At 26.8% G+C, this 18457-nt stretch overlaps 1 protein-coding gene across 1 annotated transcript; it reads left to right on the forward strand.

Moving 5' to 3' along the window:
- The first annotated feature begins 5686 nt into the window (after nt 1-5686).
- LOC145830069 (alanine--glyoxylate aminotransferase 2, mitochondrial-like) lies at nt 5687-17597 on the forward strand. The gene is made up of 6 exons (XM_082937954.1): nt 5687-5846; nt 6523-6616; nt 7675-7890; nt 15101-15273; nt 15758-15998; nt 16845-17597. Exons 1-6 carry the CDS (start codon nt 5731-5733, stop codon nt 17481-17483), a joined length of 1479 nt encoding a protein of 492 aa, XP_082794080.1. The 5' UTR covers nt 5687-5730; the 3' UTR covers nt 17484-17597.
- The last annotated feature ends 860 nt before the right edge of the window (nt 17598-18457 follow it).

Genomic DNA, 18457 nt, shown 5'->3' on the forward strand with positions numbered 1-18457 from the left:
TAAAGTAATTTTTTCAGTTTTTAAAAACCTCATTCTGACTCAGGTTAGTTTATACTCACTCTAGCTAGTTTTTTTTTGACTTAAACAGTGGCAACCCTGCTAGTTTGAAAATTTTTGGGAATTTTAGAAAATCTTGGACTGCCTCAGGCTAGTTTAGTTTTTTATAAAAACTCAGGCTAGTTTTGTTTTAGATTTTGAATGAGTTTGAGCTGATCCAGTTTTCAATATTTTGTAACTTTCTAGTGTATTTTGTTCAAGAACTTGATTTCAGATTTTTAATTGTAAGTAACACCTAAAATTGTAAACCTTGTGGCTAGCTGTTCTACTTATTATTAGATTAAAGTTCTTTTTTTCAGTTTTTAAAAACCTCATTCTGACTCAGGCTAGTATATACTAGTGATGTACCGGACTGACTCACTATCCGGGTCCGGGTCCGGCCGGATATTGCCATTTTTGTCTGATATCCGGATCCGGCCGGATTCTAATTTGAGAAAAAAGTCCGGATGCGGTTCCGGCCGGATTCTAATTTGAAAAAAAAGTCCGGATCCGGGTCCGGCCTGACCCGAAATTGTGGGTCCGGTACATCACTAGTTTTTACAAGGATTTTGAAGTCTTTTTCAGCTTAACCACCTTTAACATCTTAAAGTTAATGTTTTTAAAAACGGAAACCAAGTTGGAACATTAAATTGGTTTCCGAAGGACCAGAAATGTAACGACATTGCGTTTAAATAAAAAAGGGCGCTAGAGAGTTTTCTCAAATTAAGGACTTTTTTATCGCTTTGTTTACTTCTCGAACTGCTTTAGCATGACGTTCAGTCAGTTGCAGCAACCTTTCTTAACACATCGTTTGAAATCGTGAGTATTATTTATTCTTTTGCATGTTATTTCTGTTTCTCTAAGATAAATTGTACATTTGAATTTGTTTAGTGTGAAATATTGTATTTGTTTACATAATTTTGAATAAAATAAGTTGCTGTAAAGATTGCTAACATTTTATTAAACACAGTTGTACACTTAGTTTCACATAAGATTTAATAACTTAAGTTTAGTTGTTTAGACTAAATAAAGATCGCTAGCAGCTTCATTATCTCTTAACATACTTAACGTAATCATAAACTAACGTAACTTACTAAATTTGTTGTTGGCCATAGTTAGACACGTTCCTTTGGCTAGTTAATAAAATACAATAGATATATTAGCAACTCCCTCAGAATAGCACTATGAGTACAGGTAATCGCAGTAAGCCTAAGGTTAGTGATAATGACGGTATGTTCTCCAAACATACAAGCCGCTTTTAGCGAGACCACAGAAATCAAGGCTCGTAAGAGCAAGAGGTTAGAAAAAGCGGGCGTACCCAAACGTCCTATTGACCCGAATTACTCTTCATCGCACAAACAGGGTACTACAGGCCTAGTAGCCCCAAAGCGAGAAAGATACCGCTAAAAGTCGCTTTGAAAGCCCCTAGCCTAGAATGTTAGTAGGAATTTTATTGGCAGCCCGAATTGTGACGGATACAGGCATTAAATCCTTCTTACAAAAACCAGCCTCCTAAAAGTTTTTCCACCCCCAAAGGTTCGACTGTGCTCCAGTATCAGCTAAAGCACTTACCAATGCAAACTTGTTTGTGCCATGTCTAGCAATCTTGACTGATGCACGAGGATGATCAGTCGTTGCCTTGGCTTTACGCAAGGACTTCTTGCTGAATTTGGTGTTATTCAACATTATTCTTTTACTTGCGTGTTGTGACATTATTTGGGTATCTTGTTGCATAAAATCAGAACGATCAGCTTGGATTTGAAAAGCATTAATTTTTTTTGATCGACTACGCCAACAAGATAAACAATATCTGAAAGGCTTTTTATTTTGGTTACCTTTTTCGTTGAAAGGATAGAAAAGCTTTTTACAGTTCTGGCAAGGAACATGTTATGACTTATCTCCTATGTTGACACGTCCCTTCTTCTGACGTTGAAAGGAAGAGACTGTAGATATAGTCCGCAAATTCTCAGTCGCATGGCGTCCCATTTCTTTACTTTCAATTAAGGAAATTATATCAAATGATGACCTGGATAAGATATCTTCAGTACTGAGAACTTCTCTTCTTATGTCATCGTCCCCAACGCCAGCGAGCATCACGTCTTTTATTGCTTCTTCTGTGTAACTCGTCTCATTGCTTTTTCCACAGTCACACTCACTGACTGTAGTGAAATTGCAGGTTTCTGCTTTGTTTCGTACACGTGTGGCAAACGTCCTAAATGGTTCATCATGGTCCTGATGTAGATTCATAAGTTCTGCTCTCTTTACACCAATAGCAACTTTTATGTCTGCAATCGATTCCATCAGTTTAGCAACGTAACTTTCTGATTTGGCCATCAGTCGAGGCAAACGTGGCTACATGGACATGACATTAAACTGTATCCGGGGTGTGTGACTAGATAATCGAAAAGTTTTTTGGTACACCTCAGACCAAAAAACTTTGACGCTTTTTTATTTTGTCGTTTAATAAACAACATAAATTACAGCGTAAGAAAAGAAAAAAAAACACATACGATCATAAGCTGTTTAAAAACCCATATAGAAGCTAACAGAGACTAAGTTGACATAAAACTAGTTCTTATGCTAACTAGTAGTATATTTATCTTTCTAAATAAATATTAACAAAAAGTTTAAGTTGTAAGATGATACAGGTAATGGAGTATTTCAAGATTTGTACATGCTGTTTTAAAAAAGTTATTAATGAAATTTAGTACTAATTTAAATTAAATATACTACATGGATATTTAAACAAGTTTAAGTTTAATCTCAACATTAATTTTTACCTTTTAATAAAAACTATCTATGACTCTTTATGTTTATTACCTAAACAAGCTGCACTAATTTTAACTCAATTTAGATAAAATTTCCAAAATCATATAGACTAGAACTTTTTTTTAACTTCATGGTAATAAATAATAGAAACAAATTTCTGAAAGTTTTAAACTAAGTCTCTTAGATTTTTAGTTTATTTTTAGGAACAAAATGATAGTTTCAAAGCTTTTGCTTTTAATTTATCAACTTAAACTATGAATTTTTTTATTTCTTTTCAAGTTACTTGCTTTATCTACTATATATTATTATAGCAAAAAAAAATGTAGGGTCATCGGTTCTATATACATATAATACTAGTTAAAGATAGTAAATTCCTTTAAAAAAAAATTACTGCTTATTAGATTCAAACATTTTTTAAGCCTAAGAAATAAGCAACACCAATATATAAAAGTCGCTGATCAAACTTAAAAAAAAACTTTTGTGTTGTTAGCAAATATATTATACCAAAATTTACAATTTCTTTATTTATCTTAAATAATAAAAAAAAAACGCTAACTGTATAAGCAATAAATTTAGGAACTTATGAATTTTTATTTTAACAAAAAGGTGTTGATATTTTAACAAAAAGTTGTTTTTACTGTTTGTTTATTAGATTTCTGATTTTCTAAAGTGCTGAAGTTTGTATAAATTCTAATACTCTAGTCTAAAGAGACTAAGTTTATGCAATTTATATCTTCTTAAAGCTTCTACTGTTGTATTAAAAACAGGAGTAATAAGAAAAAATAAGCTTTAATTTACTTTGCATAGTTAACGTTATGATTATTTATTACGTGGTACACGACTCGATAACCGAAAGGTTTTTTCGTACACCAGGTCCTTAGACTAAACTTTTAGAGCGCTTTTTTTATCTTTCAATAAACAATATACATTATTAGCTAATATAAAGATTAAACAGGGTTTATATACTGAATATGATGCTTTAATCAGTCCAGGACAAAGTCAAAGATTTTATTGAAATTTTATTGAGGACGGAAGGTAAACTTGAAAACGTTTAAAACTTATATATTGTGCAATAAAAATTTATAGATTTTTTAAAACAATCATTTGTTTCTTTTAATAAAGATTAAACTTAATCATTTTTAATTATGTTTTAACGTATTTTTCTAACATTTTACATGTAAAATATTAATTTATAAAAATGGTTCCCTTTTTTTATTAGTAACTCTGATTTTTTTTATATTTGAACTATCTATATAATAAATAAATAAGTTACTCAGCAAAAAATACAACTATATGTAATTTATTAAGACATCTCGAGAATATAAACAGAAAACATATAGTTGACTTACTATAATTTCTAAGAACTTTGCTAAAAGAAGAAGCTAAGTTTAAAAAGATGGTAGAAATTTCAGAGTCTATACCAAGGTTTTCCAAACTTTTCTTGAAAGGTCCCTTTTAAAGAAATTTAAAAAACTATGATCTCCTTCGACAAAGTTTCTCAAAAAACAACCACTTAAAATGCTTAAGACCTTTATTTTTTGCTTCTTATCATTAACTCCAGAATATCTAGTGTAAAATTCAAATCATGACCTCATAAGTCCCCACTTTTGGAAACCCTGGTCTATACTCTAAATGCTTAGAATAAATGAAGTTACTAGCTTTTTTTTATAGTTAAAATACTGAATATTAGATCATGAAAAAAGATGGTAATGCAAAACTTTAAAAATAGAGATAAATAGTTTTAGTCGGCGGGCTAGAGGTGAAAAGTTCTCGGCGGGCCGTGGCTTTTCAATTTCATTTAATTAACAAAAATTACTCAATTATATAATTCATTTCAACAAAATATTAGTTCTGTATTTTTTTTACTACATCTAGTATAAGTTTTTTAATCTCCCTTAAATTTATCTAAAACCGTTCATTTCAAAAGTAAGAATTATCTAGTGTAAGTTTTCAAAATTTTGTTTAGCGAGCAAGGTTTACATGCTCGTAGGCGGCAGTTTAATCTTTTGCGGCTCGGATTCCACTTATACTTTGTAAACTTTTGCAGGCCCTTAACCGCCCCTACTCTGAGATTATTTAAATAAAGTTAGAACATACATACAAAAATATTTAGGATAAAAATAAGAACAGAAGTTAACGTACGTGTTTTTTATTCAAAATATTTTACGTTTCTAGTAAAATATTTGTGTTAAAACTGTTAAGGACTACTATGTTTATTTAAAGTTCAATTTAAGTTGAAATCTGCTTAATTTTTTTATTCTTACTTAAAGCTATTAAAAAAAAAATTTATGTTGTTTGTTCAAAACTGTTAAATTTACCCATCAAACGACTTACTAAAATTTTTAGATAAGGTATATTAAAATGAATAATTTTTAATGTTGTACAAACTGTAACACATTAAGATTTTACAAAATAACGTTTGTTAATATTTGTAAATGTGCTATTTAAACAATTTTCAATTTAGTTATGTTTTCAAAGTGTAGTATATTGATCATCAATTGAGTTTTTGGTTTATATACCTCAGTTAAAATAAGTTAATAATAATTTTCTTTAAAACTCTTAAGCAATGTAGTAATAAACTGATGTGAAAATAATAATCCAAAAATATGACATGTAATAGAATATAGTTGATAAAGTAACTGAGTTTTGAAGTGGCTAGACTATAGCTTATTCAAACAATCATTAAACCAACAGTTTAATCATAAACCATCTATCTTTATAAGCAAACACTACAACTATTTTATTTTTTAATTTAAAGTCAAAAAAAAAGATAAAAAATATTTGTTTTGTTTAAATTAGAGTATGCAGAAAAAAATAAAACAATAAAAACAAAGTAATTAGGTCTAAAGGAGAGTTTTTCATTACTGCTACAATTAATTTATTTCTTTTTTGTTTACTTAAAAGTAAAAATGTAGAATAAAAAACATGTTAAGTAATTTTTTGAGACAAAAAGTATTAAGTAGAAGTTTTTCTATAAGCAGTTATAACAATCAAACTGCTCCGAAGCTACCTGATTGTGATTTTGAACCAGAAAAATATTGGTTAGTAAAGCTTTCATTTAAGGTGATGAACCATTTTTCTATAAACTTATTTAAAAACAAAATAAATAAAGCACAACTCATTATTATGTTAGAATAATATAAAAATTTTGCGAAACTTTATATAGAACTATTATACTTCAAAAAAACAAAACAAGGCTTTTATTTTACACTCGTTACTATTGCTTGAAGTACTTTCAAATCGTTCGTCAACAAGCAAATATAATAATAATGAGTGTACAATAAAAGCTTTATTGATTTTTTTTTGAAAAATTATAATTATATACATATACTAAATGTAAATAAATCTTTTATATTTTTCAACTTTAAAGTAAACAGTTTTATTTTGGTAACAATTACTTAAAAAAAGCTTAGCAAAATTAAGTTAAAAATACGTTTTAGTAAATTATGTTTTATAAGAGAAAACAAAAGTTTTACTAGTATTCTTATCACATAGAATAAAATTAAACTTTTCTATTTAAAATAAAAGTTTTTAGTTATGTTTTTGATTTTTTTAACGTTAGTCATATTAAGTTGTAAACACGATATTCAACTAAAAATAAAGCTTATTTAAATGAAAAAACTACCTTAAAACTTTTGTAAGTATTTTGTTGAATAAAAAGCTATATATCTTAAGGCTAATAATAATTTTAAAACGTTTAATTAATTTTTCAAACAGTGGTCCTTCGTATGAAAAAATTCAAGAAATTAGATCAAGTAAGCTAAGTAAAAGTAAAAGAACAATCTACTCAAAGCCTATACTTTTTCATCAAGTAAGTAGCAAATTGGCTTCATATAAAAATATGAAGAAAAAAATAAATATACATCAGTCTTATAAAAAAAAAGTTTTACTAATTGAAACGATATAAGTTTTTTTTAAATTTACTTTTAAAAAAATCAGAAAATATTTTTCAGTAAAAAAGAAAATTTTTTAACTGATTTCAATGAAGAAAACAAAAATTTTTACTTAAAAACTCTTGTCAAGTTTTATGGAATTTCTAAGTTTTTTTTTAATTAGGTTTGAATAAGTTACAACAAAGCATTAGGAATTTTTAAAGCATACTTTATGGGAATGGGTCAAAATTGCACAACGACAAAATTGCACGAAAAATTTGTACTAGAGTAAAAAAAAACAAAAAAATATAAATAAAACGGAGAAATAAACTAAAAGATAAATTAATAAACAAACAAAAAGAAAAACAAAGTTACTGACCGAGGGTAAGGGTTAGGGGTAACAGTGATAGTAAAAATAAATAATAACTAATTAAAATTGTCATTAAAATAAATACATATAAAAATAAATTAATTAAAAAGAAAAAAAATTCAAAGACAGAGGGTAAGGGTTAGGGACAGTGATAGTAAAAAGAAAAAAAAAGTTAATAAAATAAAACCAAAATTCGACCAGTGCAAAATGGTCTGCTTGTGAAAAGTGTATTTGTGCAATTTTATCCCCTCGTGCAAAAGTGTCTTCGTGCAAAAGTATCTTCGTGCAATTTTGTCCCTTACAATTTTGTACGTTCGTGCAAGCTTGACAGCTACCCATATTTTATAGTGGACCATAAAGTATCCTGGACAAGACGTTAAAAGGTATCCGTTGTGTACCGAAAGTAACCGAAAGTAACCGAAAGTTTCTTCTGGCACCAGGTCCTAGCACCAAATATTTTAGGCTGTTTTTTTTGTCGTTTAATAAACTAATAATAAGAGTTTAAAAAATCATTATATTCTTCTATACTTTAAAAACTCCCAGTAAACATATAATTAAAACTAGATAGTTTATGAGAGTTTGGTTTGTTAACTGTTTTAATTATAAATGTAATAATTTTTTGAATAGGGTTATAAACAATGGCTTTGGGATCATTCTGGGACTCGATATTTGGACTTGTTTGGTGGAATAGCCACAGTTGGAGTTGGTCATTGTCACCCTGTTGTTGTAGACAAACTAACAAAGCAGGCAAACAAGCTGTGGCATACCTCTAACTTGTACATGAATCCAACTATACACGAATATGCAGAACAGCTCACTGCAACAATGCCAGAAAATTTAAAGGTCAGTAAACTAACTATATAGTACATTAACTGTTCAAAATATAGTTTTAATTGTTTGCTAACAAAATATCCTAGTAAAGTAACTTCACTGGAATATAAATAAAAACAAATTATACAGTAATCTTCCTTTATTCTACCAACATATGTTTCTGTGTGTCAACGAATCAACACACTTCAAATATCTATCCTATCTTTCCTATTAACAACCCAGTTGAAGTGTGTTGATTCGTTGACACACAGAAACATATGTTGGTAGAATAAAGGAAGATTACTGTATAATTTGTTTTTGTTTATATAGTACATTATTAATATTTATATTAAGTTTTTATAACAGCTTTTTTTTGAAGATATGTTTAGTGAACTAAATACTTTTTAAATTTCTTAAAGTCTTTTACGAAAAATAACTTACTGAAGTTTAATGCTAGCTGTACAAACTAAGCTATCATTTTCAAAAACAACTTTTGATTGCAATACAAAACAGTCACTCTATAAAAAATATATCAATTAGGTTAGTTTGTTTAATTTAAACTTTTTTAATGTTTTTATGAATTAAAATGAAAAAGTATGAAACCATTTCCATGTAAAAAAAATTAAGAAAAATAGTAATAAACTTATTTAAAATCAAACATCTACAAATTCAAAATATAGTTTTATCTTTTAAATAAGAATTTAATAATCGCAAGAGAAATATTATGAACTTTATTTTTGCGATTTTTGACAATTTACTTTTTTTATACATATGTAATAGAAATTAATTTAAGGGTGTTTGATCAAAACATTTAAAATTTAACACTATTTGAAGTATAAAAAATACGTTTATCACCTACTTCTAATGTTAAATGTTAACTAAAAATGTTAAAACTTCGTTTATTATAAACTACCGATACTATCAAAATTATGAGTAAGTAACAAACTTTAGTAACTTTTTTTGTAAAATAATTTTAAAACTTTATTATAAAAATAATATAATTTAGTTTATAAATAATGATATTTTAATAGCGTAAGAAAGTTTTAGCTGTAATATTTTATTAGAGTTGTTTATAATTTTTTTGTTTAAATATAAAATGTAATCTAAAGTCAGCTAATAAAAAACCAAGTTTATCAAATATGAAGATTATTTTCCAATGTTAAACTCGTAATTTTTTCTTTAAAGTAACTAAAGTTTTGATTTTTTTTTCAAAATTTTTCTATTTAATCTACATAACAAAGGTTTTTTGTACACTATTGACACAAATTTATACCATGTGGTAGATTTCGCAAAACGAATATACGTGAATTCTCTACAAATGCAAAAAACACCCAAAACAAAAAAAAAAGTCTTGTTTTTGATGATAATTTATATTCAGTGTAATTTATTGCAGTGGCTCTTATCTTATTTAAAAGGTGTACGTACAAAGTAAACTATGTGCACACTGGATTATTACAACTTCAAAAACATTTATTATATTTTGAATGTCTTAATACACAAGTATCGTGTTAATAAATGTTAATTAAGTTTTTTTGTTTAGCTTTTTTTAATAGTAAAAAACAAAACAAGCGTCATTCAAAATAATAATTTTGCACCTTATCTTTTTTTGTTCACACCGTAAACATGGCCTAAAATACTAAAATGGTATTTTTCCTCACAATCTGGTACTGATCTGTTTAAAAAGTATAAAAGTATAGTATCATATATAAAGTTCAAAATTAATTCTAACGAGTCACTTTAGTAGGAAATTAAAAACAAAATTACAAAAAATGATAAGTTTGTTAAAATAATTCCTGTTTACAAAAACTAATTTGTTAGTATTTTTAGTTCTAAGTTTTATATTAAAAATATAATTTTACATTAGTTTTATTACGATTAAACTGGAAATAATAACAGTAATTGTCTATTACCATTATTAGTTTTAAATTGTGCATAGTTAAAATTTAGACTTCTAAACTAAGGCGTAATATTTAAAAAAAGTATTGTGATTTCTCTTGAGCCTAATACATTAACCTGCCACCTATGTACACCTTTTGAACACAGTGCAAAAAAGCGTACCCAATCGGCAGCAGTACGTACCTAGGAATTTTTGGTCTTTATTTACTTACATTAAGCCTGATACAAGCATGCTAAAAGTAACTAAAATTTACAAACGACTAACAAACCAAAATTCCCGAAAAAAAACTTTAACCATAAAAACAAAACGTATTTGTTTTTAATATGATAGAAGTAATGAGTAATACACATATTTAATAATTAAGAGTAGTATAACTTAATTAATATACGTATTTATTACAAAATTTAAACATAAGTAAAATATTTTTTTAAAGTATATTGATTAATTTATTTTAGCATACCTGCAGAATAAGCTTGATAAAAACTGGTAAGAATATGGTGTAAATTTAGGTAGCTGTCAAATTTGCTGGAAGATACTTTTGCACGAAGACACTTTTGCACGAGCAGACAGTTTTGCACGGGGACATTTTTGCACGGGTTTAATTTTTTTTAACTAATTGTTTATTTTTTCATTAATTCTTTTTTTAAATTTTGGTTTTTTTTACTATCACTGTTACCCCTAATTCTTACCCTTGGTCGGTAGGTTTTTTTTTATTTTAAGTTATTATTTCTCATATATATTTTAAAATTTTATTTTTTTTTTTCAATTAATTTTTTTTTACTATCACTGTTACCCCTTTTAAACAGGTTTTTACACTTAACTGCTTTTGAAGTAACTATTTTTAGGTAGACATTTAAAAATCATTATATATAACTAAATTTACACCATATTCTTATCAGTTTTGAGCAAGCTTATTCTGACGGTGTGCTAAATTAAACTAATCAATTAACTTTTATTTAATGAGTGACTAATGTTTAAATTTTTAAGTAAACACTAGTACCAAAACCAAACTTTTCAAAAACTTAAAGTATATGTTTTTATAAGGATTGTTTTCATTTTATTACTTTTTGTTTAGTTTTACTGTAGATCGATTATAACGTAAATGGACTTATTTGATTTTACTGTTACTAATTGCTTTTACCTTTTATTAATCTCTTGATTACTTTATCGTTACTTGATTACTTGGTTACTATATTAGTGTGTAAAATCTTATTATTTGTTAGCATTGTACTCTACTGAAGAGAATTGCTCAAAATATATTTAGTGTTTTTGAAATTGTGTGTCTTGTGTAACTTATTGTATATTTACTGGTCACTTATGTTCCAATGTATGTTTTTATGTATGTATGTTTATATTAAACCGACAAAGTTTTTTTTTATTTGTCTTGTATTTCCTTGTATCTAGAAAATTTACATAATACATATAATTTACTTATATTTTTAATTAAATAAGGACTTATTATAGCATTGATCACATTTTAATAAGTTGTGTGATTAAACTTCTAGTAAACTGTATGGTCATCAAAGAAGATTATTTTATATCAGATTAGCTCTTGGATGTTTGTATAAATAGCCAAAGTTTACAGGCTACCAATGTTGTTGAAACGCAAGAAGTTACTGGTAAAAAATATTAAAATCTAGAGACAGCTTTTCAAAACTTTCAAAGTATTTTGAAAAGCAGTAGCGAGCAACAAAAAGTGTCTGCTAAACACAAATGATAAGCTAGACTGACAGACATGTTTTCAAAGCACCTAGTTCTAAAAAAATCTCAATTGCAATGTTCTTTGTTTTCATTAACATCGGTTTAGACATTTATGATTCAATCTTTGGGTATAGTTTATTGAAGATACTATAGTTTATTGAACGATAAAAAAACGCTCAAAGTATTTGGTCCTAGGACCTTGTGCACGAAGAACCTTTCGGCTATCGAGTCGTACACATGTGATACCTTTTAATATCTTGTCCAAGGTATGTAAATGTCAATTGCAATGTTCCTTAGAATTGTTTATCTTATTTTTGTTTCTATGTTTTAATCATGGGGTATGCAAATTTAAATTGTGTTGTTTTCTTCAAATAAATAATGTAACATGCTTGTTTTATTGGATTGAATATACAATTTATAAGTTCATAACTTATTTTCTGGTTCCTTTAGTTTAAATTTATTAAAAATTAATACAGTATAATTTATTTTAAGATATAATACTATTGTATTACTAATCTCACGTAGTAAAATAAAATGAAATTTGAACACAGCATTTTTCGGCTAAAAGTGCGTACCATACCGGCAGTTCGTACCTAGGAACTGTGTATTTAGGTGACAGGTCACTGTAGCTATATTATTAGTATACTGTTTTATAAACATTTTCAAGTATCAGATTTGAGTTATTTGTTGCAAAGTTTTTAATAAGTTTTTCAATAACCTTTTTTTTATAAGTACGTTATAGTTATGGAAACAAAACTTTTTTCTAAACTTTATATTGCAATAAAATTGTAACTTTACTTAATTGATGTCTTGCATATTTTAAGTAAGTTAATTAGCTTCTGGTATGAGGGGTATTAATTTTTTCACTAGCCTAAATTATCAATATTTTACAAACAATGTCTATGTAAATTACATCTAAAAATAAATCACAACAATATACTTCTAAAACTGTTCAACTGCTAAAGAAATTTTTGAACTTTATTACTTTTATATAATCTTTTACTAAAATTATAACTTTTTAAAAAAGTCAAACTCAAAAAAACTAAATGTTAACTTTATGTAATAAAGTACATTATAAGATGTGACGTTAAAAGGCGTTAAATCCTGGAGATCCTGATAAGCTAAGCTTATCGGAATAATAACCACAGATGTTCTTGTGCTAAAACTTTATTTCAACTAACGGCGTTTCACTGCTCTCAAATAAATTTAAGAACAGATCTACGGAGTCTATAAAATATTAACACACATTAAAAAAAAAGCAGAAAAAGCATGTATAATTATGTATAGTGTTTATGTAGGTAGTAACTATAAATGAACTTTATGGTTTAAAAACAAAGTTTGTGATAAAAACATAAAATTATAAAATTGTCTACAAAAAATACAAATTTAATAAAAGTAGGCACTAACCTCAAAAAGCTCTAAGAATAGGCAAGTTTTTAAAATGAAAATTAAATTGAGTTGTGCAGAAATGTTACGTCATAATAAATTTAACAAATTGGTCAATAATTTATATAACTTAAAAACATGAAGTATTAAGCTTGCAAGTGTATGTAATTGTAATGTGAGTGTTGTGAAATAAATTAGTACATAAGTAGACAGAGTTATTTAAAGTAGAATCGTCGGTTTTGGGGACAAATATTCGATAAATCTTGCCGCTACTGAATAAGTTTCATCTAAAGTATATTTAAACTTTTAACCAGTGGTTTTTGTTAGCATGTGTGTTTTTTTTCAAATTAAGTTTGTAAATTTAAGTTGATATTTTTTATCTTCTAAATGTATATTAATCGTAATAAATAAAAATTGTTTGTTACCGTTCCTTCAAAAGAGTTTTAAAATTCTTATTCAGTATTTTTTTTAATATTAAATAAAGTAAGTTTAAGCATTTTAATAGCTTAAATCAGATTTAACCTTAGTTTTAAATACATTTTTGTAAGTTTTACTGACCTTTAATATAGTTCATTTGCAATATTTTTAAAAGTTTAATCCATAGTAGCTTAAACCTTTTTTACCAGTTTTCCTTAGTTATTTTTTGTTACGTGTTTAACTATAGTTTTTGAACCTAAACTAAACCTTGATGTCTTCATACTAAGTAATTTATTTTTTTTAATTTATTTCTAAAAAGGATTTCATTATTCTTATTGATTAACTGGGTGAAGTTATGTTTAATGAACAAATTTCTGAATTAATATATTTAAATTATATTTATTGTAGATTTAATAGTAAGATAGACTAATTTAATAACTTTACGTTTCTAAAAAACATTTGAAAATTTTAGCCAATAAAAATGAATGAAAGGTAGTTTATTTTGTTAATAAAATATATAAGAGAAAAAAGGCTAATTTAAAATTTTTATAAATAGAACTACTTAATAATGTAGTTGACACTAAAAACAAATTATTAACTTTGTTCAACTTTAAAAGAAATAATAGATTTTCTATCTATAAAAATTAGGCACAAAACTTTTTCTAGTTTCGATACAATATGAGCCAAAAATTTGAAACTGAAAAAATTAAAGTTATTTATAAATTATATATATTCAAACATTTTCATATCAAAACTCTATTTCAAAATTTTAATTCTTTTTGACAAAGTAGTAGGAAAAAAAAAACAAAAAAAAAACCTATTTACGGTAAATGTAGTAAAAGCAAAACATTAAAAGTTTGAGATTGATGAAATTTTCATAACAATACAGTTCTCCCATAAATTTTATTCAGCTTAGACTAACAACGATTTTATCGTGACGTCAATTTGCAAAAAAAAATAAAAATTTTATTTGTAAAACTAAACAGCTCATATAGTTTTTTTGGTTGTATGACAATCCAAATTCAGACAATTTAAACTCATACGATTAAAATTCTTAAAAAACTGTTTAAAACGTATGTAGGTCTAATTAAAAAGATTATGATATTAAAAAAGATTAAATAGTTGTAAAATCACTAATAGTTTCTATATTTTAAGACTTATCTAAGGCTTGTCTCAATAATCTTTTTTAACTTTGCAAAAAAAAAGGAAGCATTTGTAGGTATTGACAAGACCTACTAACTTTTTTTTCAAAACATATATACATTACATTTTGAACCGTGGTCCTTTAAATACTTTTTTAAGAATTTGAATTGTCGTACATCCAGTTTTTTGGACTAGTTTTGACTGTTAAATAAAATAAAAACTGAAATAAAAAATTTTGTTTAATTATTTTCACGCTATTTATGACAGTAAACTACTCTTTTTTAAATAATTTATCTAAAAAACGACTAACTTGCAAAATTATAGACTCTTAAAAAATAAGCATATTTTTAAGATTAATATATACCTCTTCAGAGAACTCTTCGATAAAATTTCTTTTAGAATTTCCTCCCTTTATGTATAATTTGACTATTTTTGTAACGTGACCAAAAATCAAAATAGCCAAAAGATGAGCTTTTATAATATACTTTACTATTCTTTGTTTTTTTTTCAAAATAAGTTTAGTGTTCTATACTATATTGTTTTTATTTATTTGAATACTACATTAAAAGTTGCATTGTAAAAAATAAATAAATTCAATTACCCTATAAAAAGTATATTCATTATAAAACTTAAAACGAATGGCTTCAAACTGTTTTTTATATTAATATTGAAACTATTTCATTATAACTTTACACATAGGTCTGCTTTTTCACAAACAGTGGTTCCGAATCAAACGATTTAGCTATGGTAATGTCTCGTTTATACACAGGAGCTTTTGACATCATTTCATTGAAAAACTCGTACCATGGAAGCAGCCCTTACACAATAGGGCTAACCTCGCATGGTACTTGGAAGCACAACTATGCTAATGGGTTAATTTTTGTTTTAAGCATTTAGTATATTTTGAAAAAAAATTGTTTACATAATTTATTTAAAAACTTGAAAAAAAAACATAAGAAGTTTAACAATATTTCTTAATTTTTATTTTCTAGAAAAAAAGAATTTTGAAAATAAAAAAAGCTTAAATAGCCTACAAATGAATAAATTAATAAACTTTAAAATTAAAAATATCGAAAACTTACACAAAAGCCGGTTTTATATTATAAAGATTTTTAACTACTATATATAGTTTATTGAACGACTAAAAATACGCTCAAAATATTTGGTCCTAGGACCTGGTGCACTAAAAAACCTTTCGGTTATCGAGTCGCACACCACGGATACCTTTTAACGTCTTGTCCAGGACAAAATCGAAGGATACTAAAACATTTTTACAAAATTAAAAACAAGTTCTGTTTTTCAACAGGTTTTTAAATCTTTTGTTTTTTGTTTTATTTTAAGATTCGTTTTCAACAGCTTTGGAATTCATCACATTATGAATCCAGACCCGTACAAGGGGATATGGGGTGGATCAAAATGCAGGGATTCAGTTGTTCAAACCGACAGAACTTGCTCGTGCGCCGAAGACGAGTGTTTTGCTTGTGACAAATACTTAGAACAACTCGAAGAAACGTTGGTACATTCTTGTCCTAAAAAAGTTGCTGCATTTTTTATCGAAGGAATTCAGGGAGTAGGAGGAGTTGTTCAATTTCCAAAAGTTTGTTTATAGTACACAAAGGCAATAAGAACAATTAATTTATAAATTTGAACATAGCTTATAAATTTAATATATAAAGGAAAATTTCCCGATTCATTATCTTATTTTTAAACTTTTTTTTTTGAGTTAAATTTTATAAATATTTTTGTTAAGTAATGCAGCTTTTTAAAATATACCAAAACCTATTCGGACTAATCTTCATTACTTGTTTTTAACTTAAACAAAAATATTGTTTAAAGTTTAGCAAGTAACAAAACTTATGTTTTTACTTTGTTTTAGAGTTTGAAATGATGTATAATATTTTGTTAGTAGTATGAGTCTGTAACTGTATTTAGTTTTAATGTTATAAAATAGTTTAAACTTAATTTTAAGTCTAGTTAGGAAGTATAACGAAAATAATTATTGCTTAACAATTATTCTTTGTTTGTTTTAAAGTTGAGTAATTAAAAATTTTAGTGTTTTCTTGCGATGTATAAAGCTTTTCTTGAAAGATTTGTACATATAATACTGATCAAATACTTTTTTTTTACAAATGAAAATATAAAATGAAGCAAAAATTTATTAAAAATGCCATATATTTCGTTTTTGGTTAAAGTAAATTTTTCAAAATAAAAGTTTTGTAAAATAGGATAATGGGGATTATTTTAATTTTAAAGTATATTCGTTTTAATACTGAATACAAGTTAAATTTTTTATAATTGATTTAAAATACATAAATTTTAACTTTAAAGAACAAGTTAGTTTACAAACACTAGTATATACCGAAAAACTTTTTTTTTGCGTATTTTATTATATAACTGAAACTTCAAAAGTATTTTTCTGTTATTATAATGATAAATTTTTCAGGGCTATGTCAAAAAAGCGTACGACATGGTAAGATCAAAAGGAGGTCTGTGCATCTCTGACGAGGTTCAAGCCGGTTTTGGACGTCTCGGTACTCACATGTGGGGATTTCAGTCCCACGGTGTTGTCCCGGATATCGTCACCATGGCAAAGTCCATCGGTAACGGCATGGCAATGAGCGCAGTTGTCACCACACAAGAAATCGCTGACAAGTTTGCCGACCAAGTTTTGCACCTTAACACTTATTCAGGCAACCCTTTGAGCACAAGCGCTGCGAGCGGCGTCCTGCAAGTCATAAAGGAGGAAAACTTGATGCATAACAGTGACGTTGTCGGAACTCGGTTGCTAAAAAAACTGGAGGTCTTGCGAGGCAAGTACTCCATTGTTGGCGACGTCAGAGGGAAAGGGCTGATGGTTGGAATGGAAATGGTCAAAAGCAAAGAGTCGAGAGCTCCTCTAGATGGAGACAGCATGGCACACATGCACGATAGAATGAAGGAGATGGGTTTGTTGGTCGGGCGCGGGTCTCTGCACGGCAACACTTTCCGCATAAAACCACCCATGTGTGTGACGAACGAAGACATAGACTATGCCTGTGACGTCATAGAAATAGCAATAAAAGAAGTCGAATCAAAACTTTAACAGTAGTCGTGATTAAACTGTCAGTGTTAAAAGAAACAAACCATTCTTTACATTAAATTAGTGATCAAGTTTCGTTGATAAATCAATTTTTATCTTGATATATATCTACTTACAGATTAGATTTAGCTTTAAAGTGAACAATAGATCTAGCACAAATTTATTTTTAAGATAAACTAAATACTTGAAATTAATAAGGAAGGCTTGAAAATCTAAAAACTAACTCTAAAGTCTTTTTTTTTAGTTAAAATATATATTTATATAAGATTTAGTTTACTAAAATAATATAGAATATTCAAAGCAGGGGTAGGCATTTTTTATAAGTTGAGGGGTAGTTTCTATAGAATAGCTCGCAGGCTAAATTTGTGAAAAAAAATCTTCTACGGGACGCAGTTAATTTCAATATATGTAGTCATCAATATAAGTACTATTTTACATCATAATTTTGATAAAAAAAGAATAACAAAGCACTAGCAATCACTAACTATTAGACTAAGTGCCTTGTTGAAAAATATTTATTACTACTTTAGACAGTTACCAAGTTTTCTGTTCAACGGACTATAAAGCTGTAATTCTGTTTAAAAATTAAAATTACAAACAATGCGAAAATTGATAAAAATCGTTAAATTTATTAAAATAACTGTTAGTTTTTTTTAATATAAAATTAAAGAAAAACATGTTTTATAAACCTTAAATGCTATATAATGGTCAATTAGATTATTTTAAAAATCTAAAAATAAAATAAGTTGAGTTAAAACTTGTAAAAATAATAAATTAAGCAGTTATAATTAAACTTAAAATTGTATTACTATACAATATAAATGGCTTTAAATGAAATAGAAATATTAAAAAATAGTTGTGGGATGTTAAATATAAAAATATGAATTGTGTTAAACTTAATGTAGACGTTTCTTAAACATTTTAAATTCAGTATAATAGTCTTTAATAAAATCAATAAACCAATAATTTTATTTTGT

Source organism: Thalia democratica, chromosome 2 (assembly GCF_965202585.1).
Source record: "Thalia democratica chromosome 2, ktThaDemo2.hap1.1, whole genome shotgun sequence".
Taxonomy (NCBI): domain Eukaryota; kingdom Metazoa; phylum Chordata; class Thaliacea; order Salpida; family Salpidae; genus Thalia; species Thalia democratica.